Source organism: Astyanax mexicanus, chromosome 2, assembly GCF_023375975.1.
Source record: "Astyanax mexicanus isolate ESR-SI-001 chromosome 2, AstMex3_surface, whole genome shotgun sequence".
NCBI lineage: Eukaryota > Metazoa > Chordata > Actinopteri > Characiformes > Acestrorhamphidae > Astyanax > Astyanax mexicanus.
The window spans coordinates 44432301-44450829 of record NC_064409.1 but is presented as its reverse complement, the minus strand read 5'-3'; the positions used below and the strand labels follow the sequence as shown (position 1 = coordinate 44450829).

Genomic DNA, 18529 nt, shown 5'->3' with positions numbered 1-18529 from the left:
GGACTACATTAAAGCACACTATGTTCTAGTCAGTCTATGTAAAACATGTCTTGGCTAGTTTGTCTGGGATCAGTGACAATAAATCTTGTTAACTTGATTTTAATTTTCACTAAACCATTTATTTGAAATACCTGAAATTATCTGATTATCTAAAAAACTAAATATTTTTATCTTTACTGTTTTTAAACAAACACTCTTAATGGCAATTTTACCAAAATGAACAAAAGGTCAGAGCAGCTTGTAAGCAATACATTTCCTTCTTTATTACAACACTAACATTGTTTAGTTTGTTGTAATATTTTGATGAACATGTTTGTGTGATTTTAAAGTAATGTGGTTCCCTATAAACTAAATCAACATGTACAGCTGAGTCATTTTGCTCTGACCTGTGCAACTAATTTAACTGGTGAAATGCACAATGAGGCCACACATTTTAATTAAAGATGATTAATTGGCTTACCTGTTTAGTGATATATAGAACCTTTTTAAAACAACAAAAAATCACTTATGCATTCAATTTCTGCATTATGCATTAGCATTCCCATTGTTCTATATAAAACCGCAGCCTTTACTAAAGAATCCCTTGAAGAAATTATTTTTTTATAGGGTGTAGCTTTATTTCAATTAGTCTACATAACAGAATTATGTGAAAACCAGCATACACATAAGCTCTTCTGCTATTTAAAGACCAGTCAATAGCCCTGCTTTAATGTAGACAGTTCACAAATGACTCTATTCTCTTATAATCTTGCTAATTTGATGTTACATCATCTGTGTAGTTTAAGAATAATTTACATCAATACTTCTTTTGTTAGAAAACCTGCAAATGTTTCACTCTATCCATGATACAATCTACAATCTAATCATAACTGATTAATCTTTTATCTAAACATACATTCACCTATAACCACAAACAGGGTTTTAAAAACACAACTAAACCACCACAAAAAACATGTCAGTACAGCTCTGCTCTAAAAGGATTAGACGGTGTGTGAATTTGCTTTGTGAGTCATTAGGGCTGGAGCTGCGAAATCTCTCCATGGTATTAGAAGTTCAGGCAACACGAGTCATGAGTTCCTCCAGCGCTCTCTCTCGGTGGTTCTCGTGTAACAGCAGAACCTCTTTAATGGTGCTCTGCTGGAAGCCCATCTCACGGAACTGAGCCAGCAACCGCAAAAACTCTGCAGCCTGACAGAGATAGAGAGAGAAGCACCCGACACATCATACTAGATTAGCACGGCAAGTACAAAACACACAGTATTCCACTCTCTGCATCTTACACATTTCTGACTAGGGGTGGTCCCGATGAGAGCCAGTTTCATCACAATGTTTTTATGGTCTTTGCAACTGCAAAGGTGACTGCAAAGGTGCAAAAAATTCAGCCAAGATGTGCAAAGCTGTCATTTAAGCAAGAGGTGCTACTTTGAAGAATCTAATATATAAAACATACTATGATTCACATTGTTTAGCATCTTTTTGTTTACTAAACAATTCCTTATATTTTTCTTCATAGTTTGACTGTAGTATTAATTTACAATGCAGAAAAAAATATGAAAAAACACTTAATTTAAGGTGGTCCAACGTTGATCTGGTACCGTATTTTTTTGTCGAGTGTTAAATCTTTGCACTAAAAAAAGTGTTTTATGTCTTTCCCAGTGGTTTGGTCATCTCTGTTACGTTGCATAAAATATCTCACTTCATCTAGTGTGATGTCAAACTTACAATCACATTATTTTGTATACAATGTTGAGGGTGCAACAACAGTATATTAATTGTTGGTAAAATATTGTATTGTTGGCAATGTTATGCAGTGAATATGCTAAACATTTTTTTTAATGGTAATGAGTAAAAACAAACCCATAGAATTCAGTATGTAGATGTGCCATGTGAAACCTAGTTTGAGGTCAGTGGAGTTAAGGGATAATATAATAAAGAAATCTAATAAAACATTAATGATTTAACAGTTGACTGTTTACTCGTCAAAAAATGAAAGATGCATCAAGTAGGCATTGTTGGATTGTAAAGATATTTAGGAAGAAGATCAAGGTTATCAGGGATGATACATTATTAAAAATGTAGACTGATGTGGTTATTATATGTTAAGCTACACATACAGAAATAGTGTGTAACACATGTTCATTGGTCTCTCCACAAAGACAAAAATGGGATTTGTGACCAAAGGTGACCCACATCCAATCAATCTCGAGCCTACAAACTGTACACACTGCCCTCCATCCAGCTCAAAAAGAGATTCATATGTAGCTGATGAGCTGGATCCGATGCACAGGGGCAGATAGTGGATCTCCAGGACTTAAACACAGAAAGGGTAAAATGTAGAGGCAATTACCAGACCCTGTGATTACTCTTGCGTTTATATTTGATTAAATGCAGTCTTATTGATCGTTGATTAGATGAAGGTTTAAGCAGAGCAGCCAAAGGTTAAAAAAGACCCTCACAGCAATGATTAAGCACTTTTATAGCTCAGATGTTTTACAGCATGTTAAAGCAAGATTAAAGAAACATAGCAGAGGCCTTTATGTGTGACTTTTGTGACTATTGTAGTTGTAAGAGTTCAAGATCAAATATTGGCAATTCCAATCTGCCTCATTCTCACCTCATTCTCATCTCATACATAATATCCAATTGTCAAATATGTAAAATAAAATTGAATATGGCTATGGCAGGCATTATTTGCCCTTGTCAGGTGGGTCTGAGTGTTTAAAACATGTTGTGGGCCCTTTATCACAAAAGTAAATGTTATGATCGTTGTAACTGAAACAAAAGCCTTCCCAGAACAGGGTATTTACACACAGTATAAATCCAATATGACATGAGTGTCTCTCACCTTGCTCTCACAGTTCTGAAACATTTCCAGAGCGTCCTCCACCTGAGTCTTTTCATAACCCAGAGCACACAGACGATCACAGGCCAGCAGATAGTTTAGAATCTGTATAAAGACACAATGTAAATGTGAATTGGCTTCATTCTTGGTGGGATAGCAGAATTAATCCTGGTTTGTTTTGGACCTCTAGTGGTTCAGGTCTGCTATTGCAAGGCAGTCTATGCTGTTTGAAAAGGCTGCCGCTCACTTTCCTTAAGCTGCTTGCTGAGAGAAATTCATCTCATACATATTTGACTGTTACAGTTGTAAAAATAAGAAATATAAATTTAAGGATGATTATTAAAATTAATCAGCTAATGTAGGCCTAAAGTCTAGTTTGTCCAATAGGAGAACAACTGAAAGAAGTTGCAATTAGACAATCATGAATCGTGAAAGGATTGTTGGGTTGGGGTCTAAAGTGCCCACATACAAAAAATAAAATAAATCTAGAAACCGAAAAGTGAAAAAAACTTTTTTTTTTAAATGACTTTTTCACCTAATAGGGCTAGAGCAGTTTTACCCATCTCATTCTTGTTGACGCTTTCATTTCAGACAACTTTTTAAATAAACCACAATGTAACATTAGTAAAATGCTAATTCTAGAATAGTTTCAAGTAACATACATCTAAATGATAGTAGTAGAGTTACATCACTGTGTGCATTATACTATTTGCAAAGCTTATATATTATTTATACCAATCATCCAACACCTTTATCCATATTAAAGAGACACAAACAAAAACATTTTACAATTTAATGGATGACGAGACATCAGATCATGTAAAAACGAACTATGACTCTTTTAAGTTACAGAATGTTACTGTGTTTTAAAAGAAAGAATACCTACAGACGGTAAATATTTTTCAGGACAGGAGATTGAGGATATGGGTCCTGTAAGGCAGCATTAGGGAGAATTGGTATTTTTTGCTTCTGGTCTCTTCCTACAGTCTGGAAGAGGAATTTGCTTTTTTGATGCTGCCCTTGCAAAGGACATGCCTTTCTGGACAAGCTACTCTCTATTACAAGTACAATACTATTTTAAGATAAGAACGCTACATAATGTTGTTTTAGTAATACCATGCTCTTTAAATAATATATTTAAGTGAATGTGCTACCTGTTCAGCACTACGAGGACCAGTCCGCTGCAGAGCAAGAATGGCAGAGTTGGGTGTGTATCCCTGAGCAATGATGGTCTCCAGCAGCTCTCTCTCTTCCTTGCTCAGAGCATAGAGCAACTCCACTGAAGAGTCCACGCCCGAACTACGGCCTCCGTGAGAACTGCGTGGACGAAGAGCCTGACACGCAATCATACACACAGCATGGTTACCCAAAGTAAGAAACAAGGCAACTTTACCAGATTAAATTGTAGCATTTAGCGTCAAACTCTATTTTAATTGAAAACCCACTGATGATTACAGCACTTTCCATGAGTTGTTACTCCACACCGGGGTGTCCCTGTGTGCCTGGATGCCTTAGGCTTGGCTTATTTTAAAACCATTTAGAAAAACATATCAGGTGTACAGGACCGCCTCAGTGTGCACCACTAATGCTGTGAGGTTCCTGCTGCTGGGGTGAAGAAGCACCTCTCTGCCAGAGGTGCAGTTCGGCAGGGTTGTTTACAAAGGGTGACGCCATCTGTTCTAGCCGGGATGCCTAGAGCGGCCATCTGGATAATACTGTGATGCATGTGTACATTGCTGCCATCCATAATATCTGCCCTCAGAGTCTGCAAAGTGGACATTACTACAAAAACACTACCTCACTCTTAATGGTGACAAGCCCACAATTATCAGCCATTACATTAAATCCAGCCAGCTAACATTGTGCCACAAAAAACAAAAGCTTTGAGGCATAGAGTCAACAGGATCTCTTAGGTGTTCTTAAGGTGTTCTATGGTATCTGGTACCCAGATGTAGGCAGCCAAAGTCTTGTAATATGTGAGGTAAGGCCTCTGTGGTTCACATCAATGAACCATGGGCACCCATAACTCTGTTGCAGGTTTACTGGTTGTCCCTTTCCTCTATTACTTACCACGAACACCCCTTCACAAGACCTGCTTGATGTTTGGGAGATGATCTGACCCTGTCACCTAGCCATCACAATTCCGTCCTACTATTAACACACCAGCTTCCAGAACCAACTATTCACTTGCTGCCTAGTATGTAGATTTTACAGCTTGACAGAGGACACTATAAGGCGATAATCAAAGTAATTCAGAAATTATACATTTTTGAGGGTTTTCCTTTTTCTTCTTCTTTCAGACTGCTTTCTTTCTACAATTTTTACCAATAAAGTCTAGATCAGAACTTTCCTGGCCTTGAATTCAGTTGGCAGGCCTCCATTTTTAATCACTTTGTTACACTTTGTAATCACTGGCTTGTAATGTCCTAAAGAGACATGACTAATACTTATTAGATAGTCAAAATGTGTGTAAGATTCATTTACAGTATGTGGATTATGGAGGAATACATTGATATGCCAAAAGGCATGGGACAGAAACCCATGGTGATGTATGTGTCACAGACACTTTAAAAAACATTACAGAACTTTCTCAGTCATTGTAGCTAAATATAAAAAGACCAAGTGACATATACTGAAGATCATGAGAGCATCACAGTAACGTGTGTGAATGTGTGTTTGTTTATCTGACCTTATTAATTATAGAATGTAGGAGTGCTGGCTTAGATAAAACTAGCTCCCGTTGAACATGTATGTATTGTTTTGCTTCTACAGGTCTGCACCAACCATTTGAACAATGCAAGTTAGAGAAATTGGTGTGGTGTCATTTATGTTACATTGTGATTTTTAACCTAAGAATATTTACAGTATGTCCACAATAAGAAACAAACATGAATGAGCTGCTCACTGAATTTATCTGATTAAATTGTGAACTTGATATTAATGTTCAGGGTGCCTATGGGCTAGTATCGTGCCACGTGACTTTTGTCATTGTAAATGGAAGTAGCAGAACCTGGGATATGTGAGTGGGTTCTCCTGCTTTGAATGCTTGTCTTTTTGCATGGATACTTTTAGTCGGACCTCACCAGTAACAATTATTACAACCCACTGCACCGATTACTATGGTCTATTCCTGGTATGTACGTGACACTGTGGATCAGTCAATGCTATATCTGGCATCCATTAGCAAACCTCGTCCGAATAAATTTGTCCTTGCCATGAGCATGCTGGCGAGTGTTCCACCACACTCACGTGATAAAACCTGCACTGTACTGCTGTTTATGTGTCTTACCTGCAGAGCAGGCTTGTGTTGGCGGGTAGAAGGCTGAGGGCCAGCTGAAGAGGGTCTTTGCTGAAGGGGGGAGTGTACATTGGTCTGCTTGTGTGTAAGTGAGTGCCTTTTCCCACCGGAGACCCCAGAGCTGGTTTTCTTGCGTGAGGACCTCTGGGCATGTGGGCTGCCTGTGGAGCTCTTCTTGGTCTGGCTTGCTGGGGGACTGGGCGAGCTGAGCAGTGAAAGCTGAGAGGCCGAGCGCCGCTGGACTTCTCGGAGCAGCGATGCCTGGCGCTTTGTTCCGGAGCTGCGTGGTCTCTCCGCACTGCGAGAGCGCAAAGCTGGGGTCTCTTCCTCACTAGAGGATCCCTCGTCATCCTCACGGTAGCCTGCACCCTCACACTCAGAGTCTGCCATAAGAAAGTGAACAGAACGTGGCTGGCGTCGTCTTTGGGGTTCCCCCGCTTCACTCAGGCTCAGGCTCCGTGCCCGTGGCCCTTCCTCACTCAGTTCTTTGCTGCGGTGGCGTGTGCCAGGCCTCTGCCTAGGGCTGCTTAAAAGCAGCCAGTATGGCGGACAGGATGGAACCGCACACAGTGGTTTACCGCGGTCCTTAGACACAGCATTTACCCCATAGAGAATCCAGTTCTCCAAAGAGAACTCATACTGAAGGATAAAGCACAAAAAAAACTATTATTAGTGTAAACAAGCTTTAAACAAATATAATATGCTCTATGTTCATGTACAGTATATTTTGCAGCTGTATGCATTCAATGACAAAATACAGACACTGGGTCTTGCCACAAAAGGGCATAAAAGTGCTTCTCACACTGTTTAAAAAAATGCTCACAGAGGCTTCTTTTGGATAGTGTACCTCTTGGCGAGACTTTAAATAAAGGTGCATTATTATATGATATTAGGAAAAGTTAGACGCTGACTAGAAGCAGCTAAACAGGGTACTTTCTATTACCGTATTTTCTGCACTATAAGGCCCACCGGAATATAAGGCACACTATTAATAAACATCAGTGCACCTGTATAACACTGCACTTCAGTGGAGTGGCTTTACTGCTCCTTAATACCTGACTGGTAAAATTCATACATACGCACTGTATTATAAGGCGCACTGGAGATTTTTGGGAAAATTAAAGAATTTTAGGTGCGCCTTATAGTGCTAAAAATACAGTATACAGTTTTCCATAATAAACGTATCCTTTCGCTCTAATACATTAATCACATACATATATCATTATTACATCCTCACAAATAAAGTTTTTGATTTTTTTTTCAATAAGTTTATGTCTACTATAGCATTATATCAGTGTCACCAGAAAAAAAAATAACATTGATGAATCCAAAAAGTATGTATAAATATACATATTAGATGAAATATTTTTCAGTCTTGCTGAAGTAGTCAGTGTGTGTGTGTGTGCAATCGTGATGGGGGGCTGGGGGTTCAGATACCTTTGTATCCTTTATTATTTGGTCGTAGTCTGATAAATTGATCTCTGGGTCGGTGACTAGATTCATCTTTCCCAGTGGCTCATCCAAAGAACCCAGGGGAATCTGGAAGGGGATTTCATCCAGGCTTCCCATCCTGTCATTGATGAACAAAAACACATTACAGGACAGCAATCATTTTAAATCCTACTTGCAAAGATCTGAGTATTTCTTTGTAGCCAAAGGTCCTCATGTTGAGAAACAACAGTAATTGAACCAACAGAGCAGACAACTGTTAAACTACATAGTTGGATATTCTCAAATTAAAGATAGCCATTAGCACTTAAACCTCATAGTTTTTGCTTGCATGAATGCACAAATGTGTCTTATAGAAACCGTTCAATTACAAGCAGAAGTGTGTATTACTATTGCAACTACTGTCATGAACCCTGAAACTTCAGAAATGACAACATATATAAACAGACACCCTAGCAGATTTGAGCATTGTGTGCGTGTAGTGAACAGACTCACCTGCAGTACTCTTTCTCAGTCATGGTTGCAGTGGGACACCTGAGTAGCTGTACTGGAGTTTGAAGTTCCTGTCACGCCACTTATGCTAACCTGCTGCAGGAACTTGCACAGGTACGGAACGTCCACACAGGCTTACACTCTCTGAGTCATACTCTAAGCCTTTCAGCACCTGTTTACCAACACACACAAACACAAATCATACAACCTCAAGTTGGAACAGTATGAAAAATAAAATAAAAACATGAAAAAGATGTGCTTTTAAAGGCAGCATATGTTGTTTTAAGATCTCAGTGTACTTTTCTGCATTAATGGAGCATCACAGAAGTGTACTGACACAACTCTGCACCATGACAGACCCTGTTTTTTGGACTGTAACTCTGTATTTGTAATGCTTGACAAAGATCTGCCAAAGTAATTCATTTTCCATGTGGTTCCATCAGCTAATGTTGAATGCTTGATGCTGAGCTGTCTAAAGGATGTCACTCTGTAAAACAAAAAAGAGACCACTTCAGTTTCTCTGATTTTGCTATTTATAGGTTGATGTTTGAGTAAAAAGAACATTGTTGTTTTATTCTATAAACTACAGACAATTTTTTCCCAAATTTCCAATAATAATGTTGTCATTTAGAGCATTTATTTGCAGAAAATGAGAAATGGCTGAAATAACAAAAAAATATGCAGAGCTTTCAGACCTCAGATAATGCAAAAAAGAAAAGTTCATATTCATAAAGTTGTAAGAGTTCAGAAATCAATATTTGGTGGAATAACCCTGGATCACAGTTTTCTTTCATCTTGGCATCATGTTCTCCTCCACCAGTTTTACACACTGCTTTTGAATAACTTTATGCCACTTCTTGTGCAAAAAAATCAAGCAGTTCAGCTTGGTTTGACGGCTTGTGATCATTCATCTTCCTCTTGATTATATTTTCAGAAGGTTTCATCTTTTGTACCGAATCATAATTATAATCACCTATTAACGTCACCCGTCATCTTATTACTACATTGCCCTATTGCAACTTTTTTGGAATCTGTTTCAATATTTTGGGTTCCGTCGGGCATACCGACTGCAATCAAATTAAAGTCAAATGAAATTTCTGGGTTATAGAAATACAAATAATATATTTTACGTAATGTTTGAATCAGCATATTATAATCGAGCAATGGGTGATTCTATGCTATAGAATAACTCCTGTGGATGAAGCCCATAAGTTCTGTTCTATACAGTGTGGGACAGGAACACTGAGCAGGTGCTGATCAGGACAGCATGTCCTGCTGCTGCTGTACTGGGGATCAGCAGGCTTTCTGCCTGCACACAGAGTACAGTGAGATCTGAGGATGTGTGTGTGTGTCCATGCTGGGAGCGTGGCATTTATTTATTCCGCTAGAAGAGGATCAGAAAATGCTGAGATATCAGATTCATCAACCATAGAAAACACTGGCAGAGATTACTCACTCACACACAGAGCTGACGTAAGAAGACTTACTCACACACTTGTAGTGAGTCAGTCCATGTGAGAAGGCTTAGAGAAAGGTAAAGCCTGTCTACTGCCACCTACTGGTATTTTGCTGCCATTGCAGCACAGCCAAAAATGGAATTTGTCTTTTTTCTGTAAATGAGGTAGAGTCACGTCAAATGAGCTTCAGCTCATCCCAAATCAGTCTCAGTTGGGCTAAGGTCAGGAGTTTGTGGAAGACAAACACTTTTTTTTGTTTTATACATAATTCCATGTAATTGTTTTTGTGCCTTTATTAATAATCTACAATGTAAAAACTAAATTATATATAAAGAACATTGAATCAGAATGTGTCTCTTTTGATTGCTACTATATTTCAATCAAGGTGTCCATTTTTAAATAATAACCTTATTTTTCACACTGTAAGGTGCACTTAAAATCCTTTCATTTCATCCACCCAGTTAATTTCTCCAGCAGTATTAGCATTACCAGTAACCATGCTAAGAGCTTTGGCTGTTCAGAAGTATTATTGCCCTGTAGCCTTCTGCTAACCCCAGCTAGCACTGCTGGAGCAGCATTAGCATTACCCGCTAGCAGTTAACAGCTTATGCTAATGATCCAGCTTTAGTGGAAATCCGGAAATCTAAGCTTACTGTAAATAAACAAATGCGTTTTTCTCACCCAAATAAACAGTTTTTAGACAAGAAATCTGTATAGATTTACATCCTGACATGACTGTTTTTTTTTAAGAATTACAGTTTTATTTGCTTAAACTGGCAGTTCTTATTATTTCTAAACTAAAGCAGAAGCTTCTCTGAGATATTTTCAACTTATCCAATCAGCAACACTCTGTGGAAGCTCATTCCCACTACCTAAAAAATAAAAATACTCCAGCATTTTTTTTTTATTAAGTAAATTGCTATCTCAATATTTTGAGATACTAGGTCAATATTTTGAGAGACTAAGTCAATATTCTGAGATGCTATCTCAATATTTTGAGATAATAAGTCAATATTTTGACAAACTAAGTCAATATTTTGAGATACTATCTCAATATTTTGAGATACTATCTCAATATTTTGAGATACTAAGTCAATATTTTTGAGATACTGTGGCGTGGAAGAGGAAGGAAGACCCGTGAGACTCATGCTGAATGCTCAACAGCTCCTTTATTGAACAGGCTTGCCACACACGTATAGTCTTTAACAAGACTAGGAGAGCTAAAACCATCCCCATAGAGCTAAAATAGCCCAAAGGCCACCAACCCAGCTGTGTGTCTCCCAGATGGCAGATCCAGAGTGGTGCCCACCCTCTCTGCATAACCCCTCCCAAGGGAGATGCCCCACCCCTGTCATCCTCGCACACAGGAACCCAGAGCCGCCACAATACTAAGTCAATATTTTGACAAACTGCATCTGTAGGTTTATGTTTATGCTAAGCTTGGTTGCATGCGTGTTGCTGACTAACCTGCAGACTCCTTTAGTCTCCGTCAGAAGCGTAATGAGCTTTATGTTTCAGGGCGACGTTTGGCAAACTGGAGAACCACCAGTAGTTACCACACAACGTTGAGCCAATATAATTCTGAACTGTAAGGCAGTAATAGTAACAAAACCACAGGATTATACTTCAGGATAGCAATATCAGCTGTTTATAAAAATTCTAAGTAACGTGCCTGTTTTAAAGTGAAAATGTAAAAAAAATACTGCCAATAGCAGGAACCAGTAAATAAAGAGGCTTCTAGCGCATTGTAAGGTAACTTAACGTAGTTAGCTATAGCTAATTAGCTATTGCTAGTCAGCTAGTTAACACAACACTCTGCCCCCACACCAACCAACTTATGCCAAGCTCAGACTACATGACACTTTTGTCCCTTACAATGTTTACTATGTCAGAAAGCCGTTATCTTCGTTTCGTGTCGTACTCGGGGGACTGGCAACACTACACGTTAGTGACCTACCAATCATCGTCCACGCATGAGTTCGTAGGTTCTCGTGGGGGAGAAGTATAGAAGCTGGCAATCATGTCTACAGAAGCTCTTTGCGTGAGTGAAGCGCTTTTGTGCTCAGAAAAAAACAAAAAAAAGAGGGAAAAGCGACTGTAGGCTCGTTCCCGGGTGACCCAAAAGGACATTACATGTTTTGTGTACTCCAGATTTATAAAAAATAAGTTTAAATTGGAGTTTCTACAAGCAGCTGGCAGCTGGGTGGAATGCATCATATATGTATATGTATATATTATAATAAACAGTGTACGTTACATTTTAATAATATATATATGAACAACAATAAGTGTGGATTAACCCCCTCTCCACACACAAGAAAAAAACAAATATTAATTTAATTTATTTTCTGGCCATGTAGAGGCAGCAAAAATAATTTTAAACACCACACATTAACACAGGATATGTACACTATAGACATTATTAGTTTTTACACACTTTTACATGCACCATTTATAGTATTCTAGAGATTTCCCACTCGAGGAAGCATCAGTGCTGCTCATTACTGAATGTGAATTTGTAGAGTGGATCAAATGTTGTCCTGATTAATGACACCTAACAAATATTTGTCTTTGAGATGTTGTCCGTAATTAATAGAATAAATAAACAAAGTTCATATACATATCAGAGAAACTAATTTAGAAGCTAAAGTGGTCTGTGTAAGCAGGGTTGCCTCCTCCAATATGGCAGCCACGCAGGCGCGCCAGGAGGCAGGGTGTGCGGCGTAAAAGATATCTATGGTGCCGTCCAGTCTATGGTTTTAAAACATGAACACGATTTCAGTGCCAAAATAAAAACAAAGAGCGCCACCTAGTGCTGATTTACTTAATTTTAGACACTGTAACCTGGTGCTGGTGTTCTAATCTTCATAACTGAAGAGCAGAGTAATGTACAGACATCATACACAATTCATAAATCAATCAATCAACCTTTTTTCATATAAGGGGTTAAAAGCTTAAAAAAGTAAAATTAAGATAAAAAGTAGAGATTAATAAAAAAACATAAAAAATAAGACAAATCTAACTTATATAGTACAGTATTATTATAATTATTATTATTATTGTTGTTGTTATTATATTTAATATAATATTCAATAATAAAATAAACTAATAATAATAAGAGTGATACTACAAAACAAAATAAAATAAAAAAGAAATAAAGAACTAAGAGAAGGCCAGTTAACAATACCAATTGTTAATGTTAATGTGAAAAATGTATTAGAGTGTAGTTACTTTTTAAGACATATATAATTAGCCTAGACTCCTGATAATAACGTCTGGTATATGTAAGAGATTTAAAGTATTTACAGCATATGTTATTAATTAATTACAGGTAGCTGTTCATTAAAGGTAGATTATAAATCTGTGCCATTTATTTAGCAATTTATTTGCTCCTCAGCTAAAATTCTATTGAATCGTACAGTTTACAATTCCTGAATGTGATTAATTTAGATAAATAAATAACAGAGCATGTAATTAATTAGTTTTTAATCACCTGACAGCATTAGGCCTAAAAATATGGCAAAAATGTGGCAAAAAACGTTAAAAAAAACTAACTAACTAACTAACTAACTAACTAACTAACTAAATAAATAAATAAATAAATAAATAAATAAATAAATAAATAAAACGGATTCATAGGTCTCCTCACAATCTAGAAAGTATGTTTATTTAATTCCTGAGACGCCTTGTGTTGCTAAGCAACCGTTTGGTTTAAAATGTTTAGATACGAATGTTTGAAGCTCAGATTGGACTGAGAAGTTCAAGGCTGAACACAAGCGACTTTCATCTGCGATTTATTCAATACATTCAGTTTAAATATACTGCAAATATGTGTTAAATATCTGATATTGTTGTTTACAGTGCCCGGATCGGCTCCAACAGTGGCCTTTGTGTTCCTCTGCCCATCCTTTCCCGTGCATGGACCGGGTGGAACGTCTCAGCGCCTCTACTTCCCAGCTACCGGTAAGTTTCTTATTTTCCCTTCTTTAATCTGGTTCTCTTTGTACATGTGCAGCTGTACCTGACCGATCAGTAAATGAGTGGAGATGGGTTTGAGCAGCACTAATGAAGTCATTTGTGTTCTTCATACCTGTCAAATTTTAGATTAAAAAATAAGGGATATTTTCCTCTGTCCGCTTAAAGTTGTCCCACGTACTGCCCAACGTAGGTTCAGTATCCCTTACATTTTAAGACAGGTTTACAAAAAAAATCTAAAATAACGACATGTGAACCACTTACACACAATTAGATTATCAGAATCTGAAATGTTGCGGACATTCCTACATATGTCATTCTTTTAATACAGCCAAATTAAAAACACTTTTCCAAATATTTTTTTTTAAAGTTAAGATTTCATGTCTTTTTGGCATAAATGCACTCTTTTTTATAATATATTTTTTATTTATTTAATGGATTTAAAATTGAACAAAGGGTGCACAAATTCTGCAAACTGAATCTTTTGATCACTCCACCCCTGATCAGTTTAGTTAATTTTTAACATTTCTAGTTCAAGCTGTATTTTTTTTATTTTAAAAGGTTTAATCTGTGTGTTTTATTTCAGAGACGAGTATTTTTAAGCAGCTATCAGAAAAATCTCATCACAGTTTACATGATTAGCCTACCGTTCCCTTTCTTTTAGAAAAATCGCTGTATATCCAGATATGTTTTAACATCAGCTGCTCCGACTAGCTGCCTGTGGCTTCCCCACACTGACCCTCCTTTGCAAGCTGATTGGCTGTTTCTCCTGAAAGGCGGGACTTTCTCTTTGAACCGGCTGCACGATTGGTTAAGAGACACAGAGCAGTCAGCTCCCTGTCTCCTCAATAATATATATTTTTTTATTTTAATATAATACGGGAAATTTACAGGAAAATACTAATACGGGAGGACAGCGGGAAAGAGGAGTAAAATACGGTAGTTTCCTGGCCAAAACGGGAGACTTGACAGGTATGGTGTTCTTCTGTTTATTTGCAGGCCTGTTCTACCCCTCTTTCTTCCCGATCGCGTGGGATGACAGGTTCGAGTACTGGGTGTGGCGTCTGCGCAGCCATCTTGCACACCTGTGCTTCTTGGAACTGACCTGGAGACTCTACCTGAAGACCAGGTTGGCTTTTTAAATAGACTTTATTAAAGATTATAGCATTACAATATAATACAATGAACAATTAACCATCGATTTTCTCATTACATAGATATAAAAATTAACATTCAAATACAATAAATAAAAAAACCTTAAATTTCTTACTATACGTTTTTATTTCAAATAGTCCAGGGATAATATTTTTTTGTCTTATGTTCAATGTCGTTTGACTTTAGGTTTGCCACATCAGCCTGCAGACAGCTGGATCCTCCATCAGACATGTTGGCACATCATGTTGGCACATCTGTATCTTATCACAGTTAATAAAGAAAAGCTGATTACATGCTGCATTTTTTATTTTGCAACTTATTGTGCTGTTCATGAGGAAAAAGCAAAGCCAATGTTTGTTTGTTTTCTTTGGGTAATTTATTTTAGATTTGACTATAAAATACCAGTTTGTTAAATAAAATAAATGACATCTTTTTTACTTAAATTTTAATTTAGTCACATATTATATGAGCTTGAGTAAAACATTTATTGCAAATGAATTGATTTGATTTTATTTAGATTTTTTTCATAATATTTTTACACATGTGGAAAAACAAATGTCAAAGAAAGTATTTTCATTTTTATTTTAGCCCTTTCATTTCAGTAAAAATTTTTGGCTGGATCTGCCTCCCCTTCGTTTGGTGGTTTTGAGTGTTGATGACAAGTTATTTATTATGTTCTCATATTTTACAGTAAGTTAAATTTGCTCACATTTCAAGAGAATTCGGTATAAAAAAGACCCGGGCTAATACAATAATTCATCACCACCATGCTCACCAGTGTCACTCCAGGGCTGAGAATGACCCACCATCCAAATAATAGCTGAGCCATTCCACTGAATGGGTGCCATTTCTGTCCCCAGTAAATTACATGTATTAATGTGCACACAACATAGCTTTAAAATACATTTTATTATTAAGCATAGTGTCTTGTACATTGACCTAATTGCAAAAGCAAGATATGTAATAAAAACATTAATACAAATCTGAAATATAATTAATAAAATCTTTTAGAGATGTCAATATTGTTGTGTCACTCCATATACCATCTATGCTTTAAAAATATTGTTTTAAAATAATAAATCCATAATATTTAAGTTAAAAAAGTCACATCTACAACAGGAAGTTACATCAGTTGGTTCTTCTGAAGATCAAAAACCAATATGTATGGTGTGAGTTGTGTCTTTAATGGCTTGTGTAATCTGCCTATTCTTTTTAGAAATGGCCAACATATAGTGTCTGTGTTTCACTAGCTTTTCCTGATTTCTTTGTAGGCCATTCTGATGTTAAATCTTGTGGTAAAAAGTTAATGCATGTCCTTCCTGTAATGTTTGGAAGCAGGTACATTAACCAATATTTAAAAGGCTAAAGTTGAGCGTTTTGTATATCTGTTATCAGTGCTGAAATACTGCCACACAACTGAGTAGCTAATGTGTACAAACAGGAAAGAGAAATAAAAGACATGAGACAAAATATAGGTGGAAAAAGAGTTTATTAATATTAGAATGACAAATATATACTAACAATAACAAAATAAAATCAACATTTGTTAAAAAGATGCTATTAAAATATCCTGAATAAATGTTTAAACTTGTAAAAAGGTTAAATTTAATGTTTTATAATAACTTTACATTATAATAACTGTAAATGCTTAATGTTAAAAAGCTATCATTATTTAAAAGTGCTCATTTTAATGCTTCAAAAGCTCATAAAAAAATACATTTTACCAGTTTTTTAACACTTAACGCTGATTATCATTACTGCTAATGTTTTAAAATCTAATTTCATAAAAAGCAAAATGTATCAAAAATATTTTTAGAAGTAAGTACAACAAAAAGTTAAAAACTAAACTAAACTAACTAAAAGCTGAGTACTAATTGAATACTGTGACTTAGGCCTGTCACAATAATTACATTATCGACATAACGTACAACAAATGGACATGACCTTAGTAATATTTGATATAGTGATATCGTCTATTGTGGTTATTTGTATGTTTGTACACATATATAACAATGAAAAGTATTTTAGCCAGCAATAACAGACCAATGCTTTAATAACTGAGACTCCATACACACAGTATGGACTGCAGTAGGTAAAGAAAAAATATGTATTTCCAAGACTATGATTATTATAATTTAGTTTTCTTTAAAAGGGTATAATTTCTTTTTTGTTGTTTTTTAATGTTTGTTGATTCTTTTTTGTATATTATATTATCATTATATCAGTGACATAAAATAGTTTTAAAATGAAAATAATATTGATTATCGCAATAATTTTTGGGACAATATATCGCCCACAAAAAATCCTATCGTAACAGGCCTACTGTGACTAGATTAATATTAGTAATATTTAAATATATAATATTTAATAATATCATAACACACACACACACACACACACACACACACATATATATATATATATATATATATAATATTTAATAATATTTACATTTATTTGTAAAATCACACAGAATTACTCAACAAGTAATTTAAAAATAATTAATTAACTCTATAAAATATAAAGAACATTTATTAACTGTAAAAAATATAAAGGAAACTAAAGAGACATAGAGAGATATTTACATAGAATAAATAAAAGATACTAAAGGATACTGGTGAATCAGACGCGAAGTTTCTTGCGTGGTGGTTCCCAGTCCTCCTCTGTGAGCATGATGCAGGGGCCCTTGTGCTCAAATGTAAATGAAAAACAGATGGATAAAAGGTAAAGTGTCTGTTTAAGATTCAGTTTTAAACATAGATGTATTTAAATATAGACATTCACTCTCATTACGACGTTTTGAAGCCAAAATATGACCAAAATGAAAGCTGCCATCTTGCGCAGTAAAGGCAAATTGGAGCCAGAACGGCAGATATGGGAGGAGGGGCCGTGTGACTGCCCAAACCCCGCCCTCCACCTTGGGGACCCGCACAGCCAGCCAGAGCTCCGCGACTGAGCCACAGTGGCGGTGCGAGTTCACGCTCTCAGGCGACCTGTCAATCAACTTGCCCTTGCCCTTTTTTTACACCTACCTCAGTGTAAATTAATGTACTCGGGTCGCAGAGTTGCCTCCTCCAATATGGCGGACACGCAGGCACGTCAGCTCCAATAGACGGCATTGGTCGATGTGGCGTCTACGTATATGATGTGTAATTAGAATTAGAATTAGAAATTGATCTATTGATTTATTGATCCCAGAGGGAAATTACAGTTATTACAGTAACAACCATTTATGCTGCATAATAATCACTCAATAATAATTTACCACAAGAGAGAAAATTGCAATATGTACACATATAAAAATTAGCTGTAATAATAAATACAAAAACACACATACTGTAATTTAGCAGTTAAAAAAATTAAAGTGATTGCACAACCTATTTATTCCAGACATAATTATTGTATTGTGTCTTGTTAGTTATTATTGCTTGGTGAGAACAGTGAGAGAGGAGTTATAGAGTTTGATGGCCACTGGTAGGAATTTGAGCTTAGATTCTCTGCCTGAACCCGACCTGACCCGTGGCCCGACCCGAAATAGTTTTTTTAATTATGTATTTATTTTATATAAAGCTCTGGTGTGATAACCACAATGTTGCTATGTAACCAATTATTATTGTTAACGAAAAATAAACGAAATAACGAAAACTGAAAGTGAAAAAACATTTGTGTTAACTGAAGCTAATAAAAACGATACTTAAAAGAAAAAACGTAACTAATTTGTTTACATTAACTACTGGTGTCAAATAATAGCCTCTTACAGTGTGAAATATACGGTATAGGATTACAGGGGCTCTGAGCTGACCATATGCATATGAAAGGTGCACATTTTTCAGAAGCAAAAATGTGTATTTTGCAGCAAGA

At 36.3% G+C, this 18529-nt stretch overlaps 1 protein-coding gene and 1 long non-coding RNA gene across 2 annotated transcripts; one reads left to right on the top strand and one right to left on the bottom strand.

Moving 5' to 3' along the window:
- Positions 1-849: 849 nt before the first annotated feature.
- ubap1la (ubiquitin associated protein 1-like a) lies at positions 850-8281 on the bottom strand. Its single transcript, XM_049474344.1, has 6 exons — positions 8085-8281; positions 7578-7710; positions 6132-6779; positions 3997-4176; positions 2846-2947; positions 850-1188 (listed from the first exon to the last, which is right to left on the bottom strand). Exons 1-6 carry the CDS (start codon positions 8105-8107, stop codon positions 1054-1056), a joined length of 1221 nt encoding a protein of 406 aa, XP_049330301.1. The 5' UTR covers positions 8108-8281; the 3' UTR covers positions 850-1053.
- Positions 8282-13279: 4998 nt separating this feature from the next.
- On the top strand, positions 13280-15213 carry LOC125799205 (uncharacterized). The gene is made up of 3 exons (XR_007438034.1): positions 13280-13501; positions 14513-14642; positions 14855-15213. It is a non-coding gene; the product is annotated as an uncharacterized LOC125799205 (long non-coding RNA).
- Positions 15214-18529: the final 3316 nt, after the last annotated feature.

Coding starts and splice junctions, on each gene's coding strand:
- ubap1la (XM_049474344.1), bottom strand. CDS start 8,107: ATGACTGAGAAAGAGTACTGCAG. Junction 7,711..8,084: donor ACTGAGAAAGAGTACTGCAG/GTGAGTCTGTTC, acceptor CATCAATGACAG/GATGGGAAGCCTGGATGAAA. Junction 6,780..7,577: donor AAATAATAAAGGATACAAAG/GTATCTGAACCC, acceptor TTTATCCTTCAG/TATGAGTTCTCTTTGGAGAA.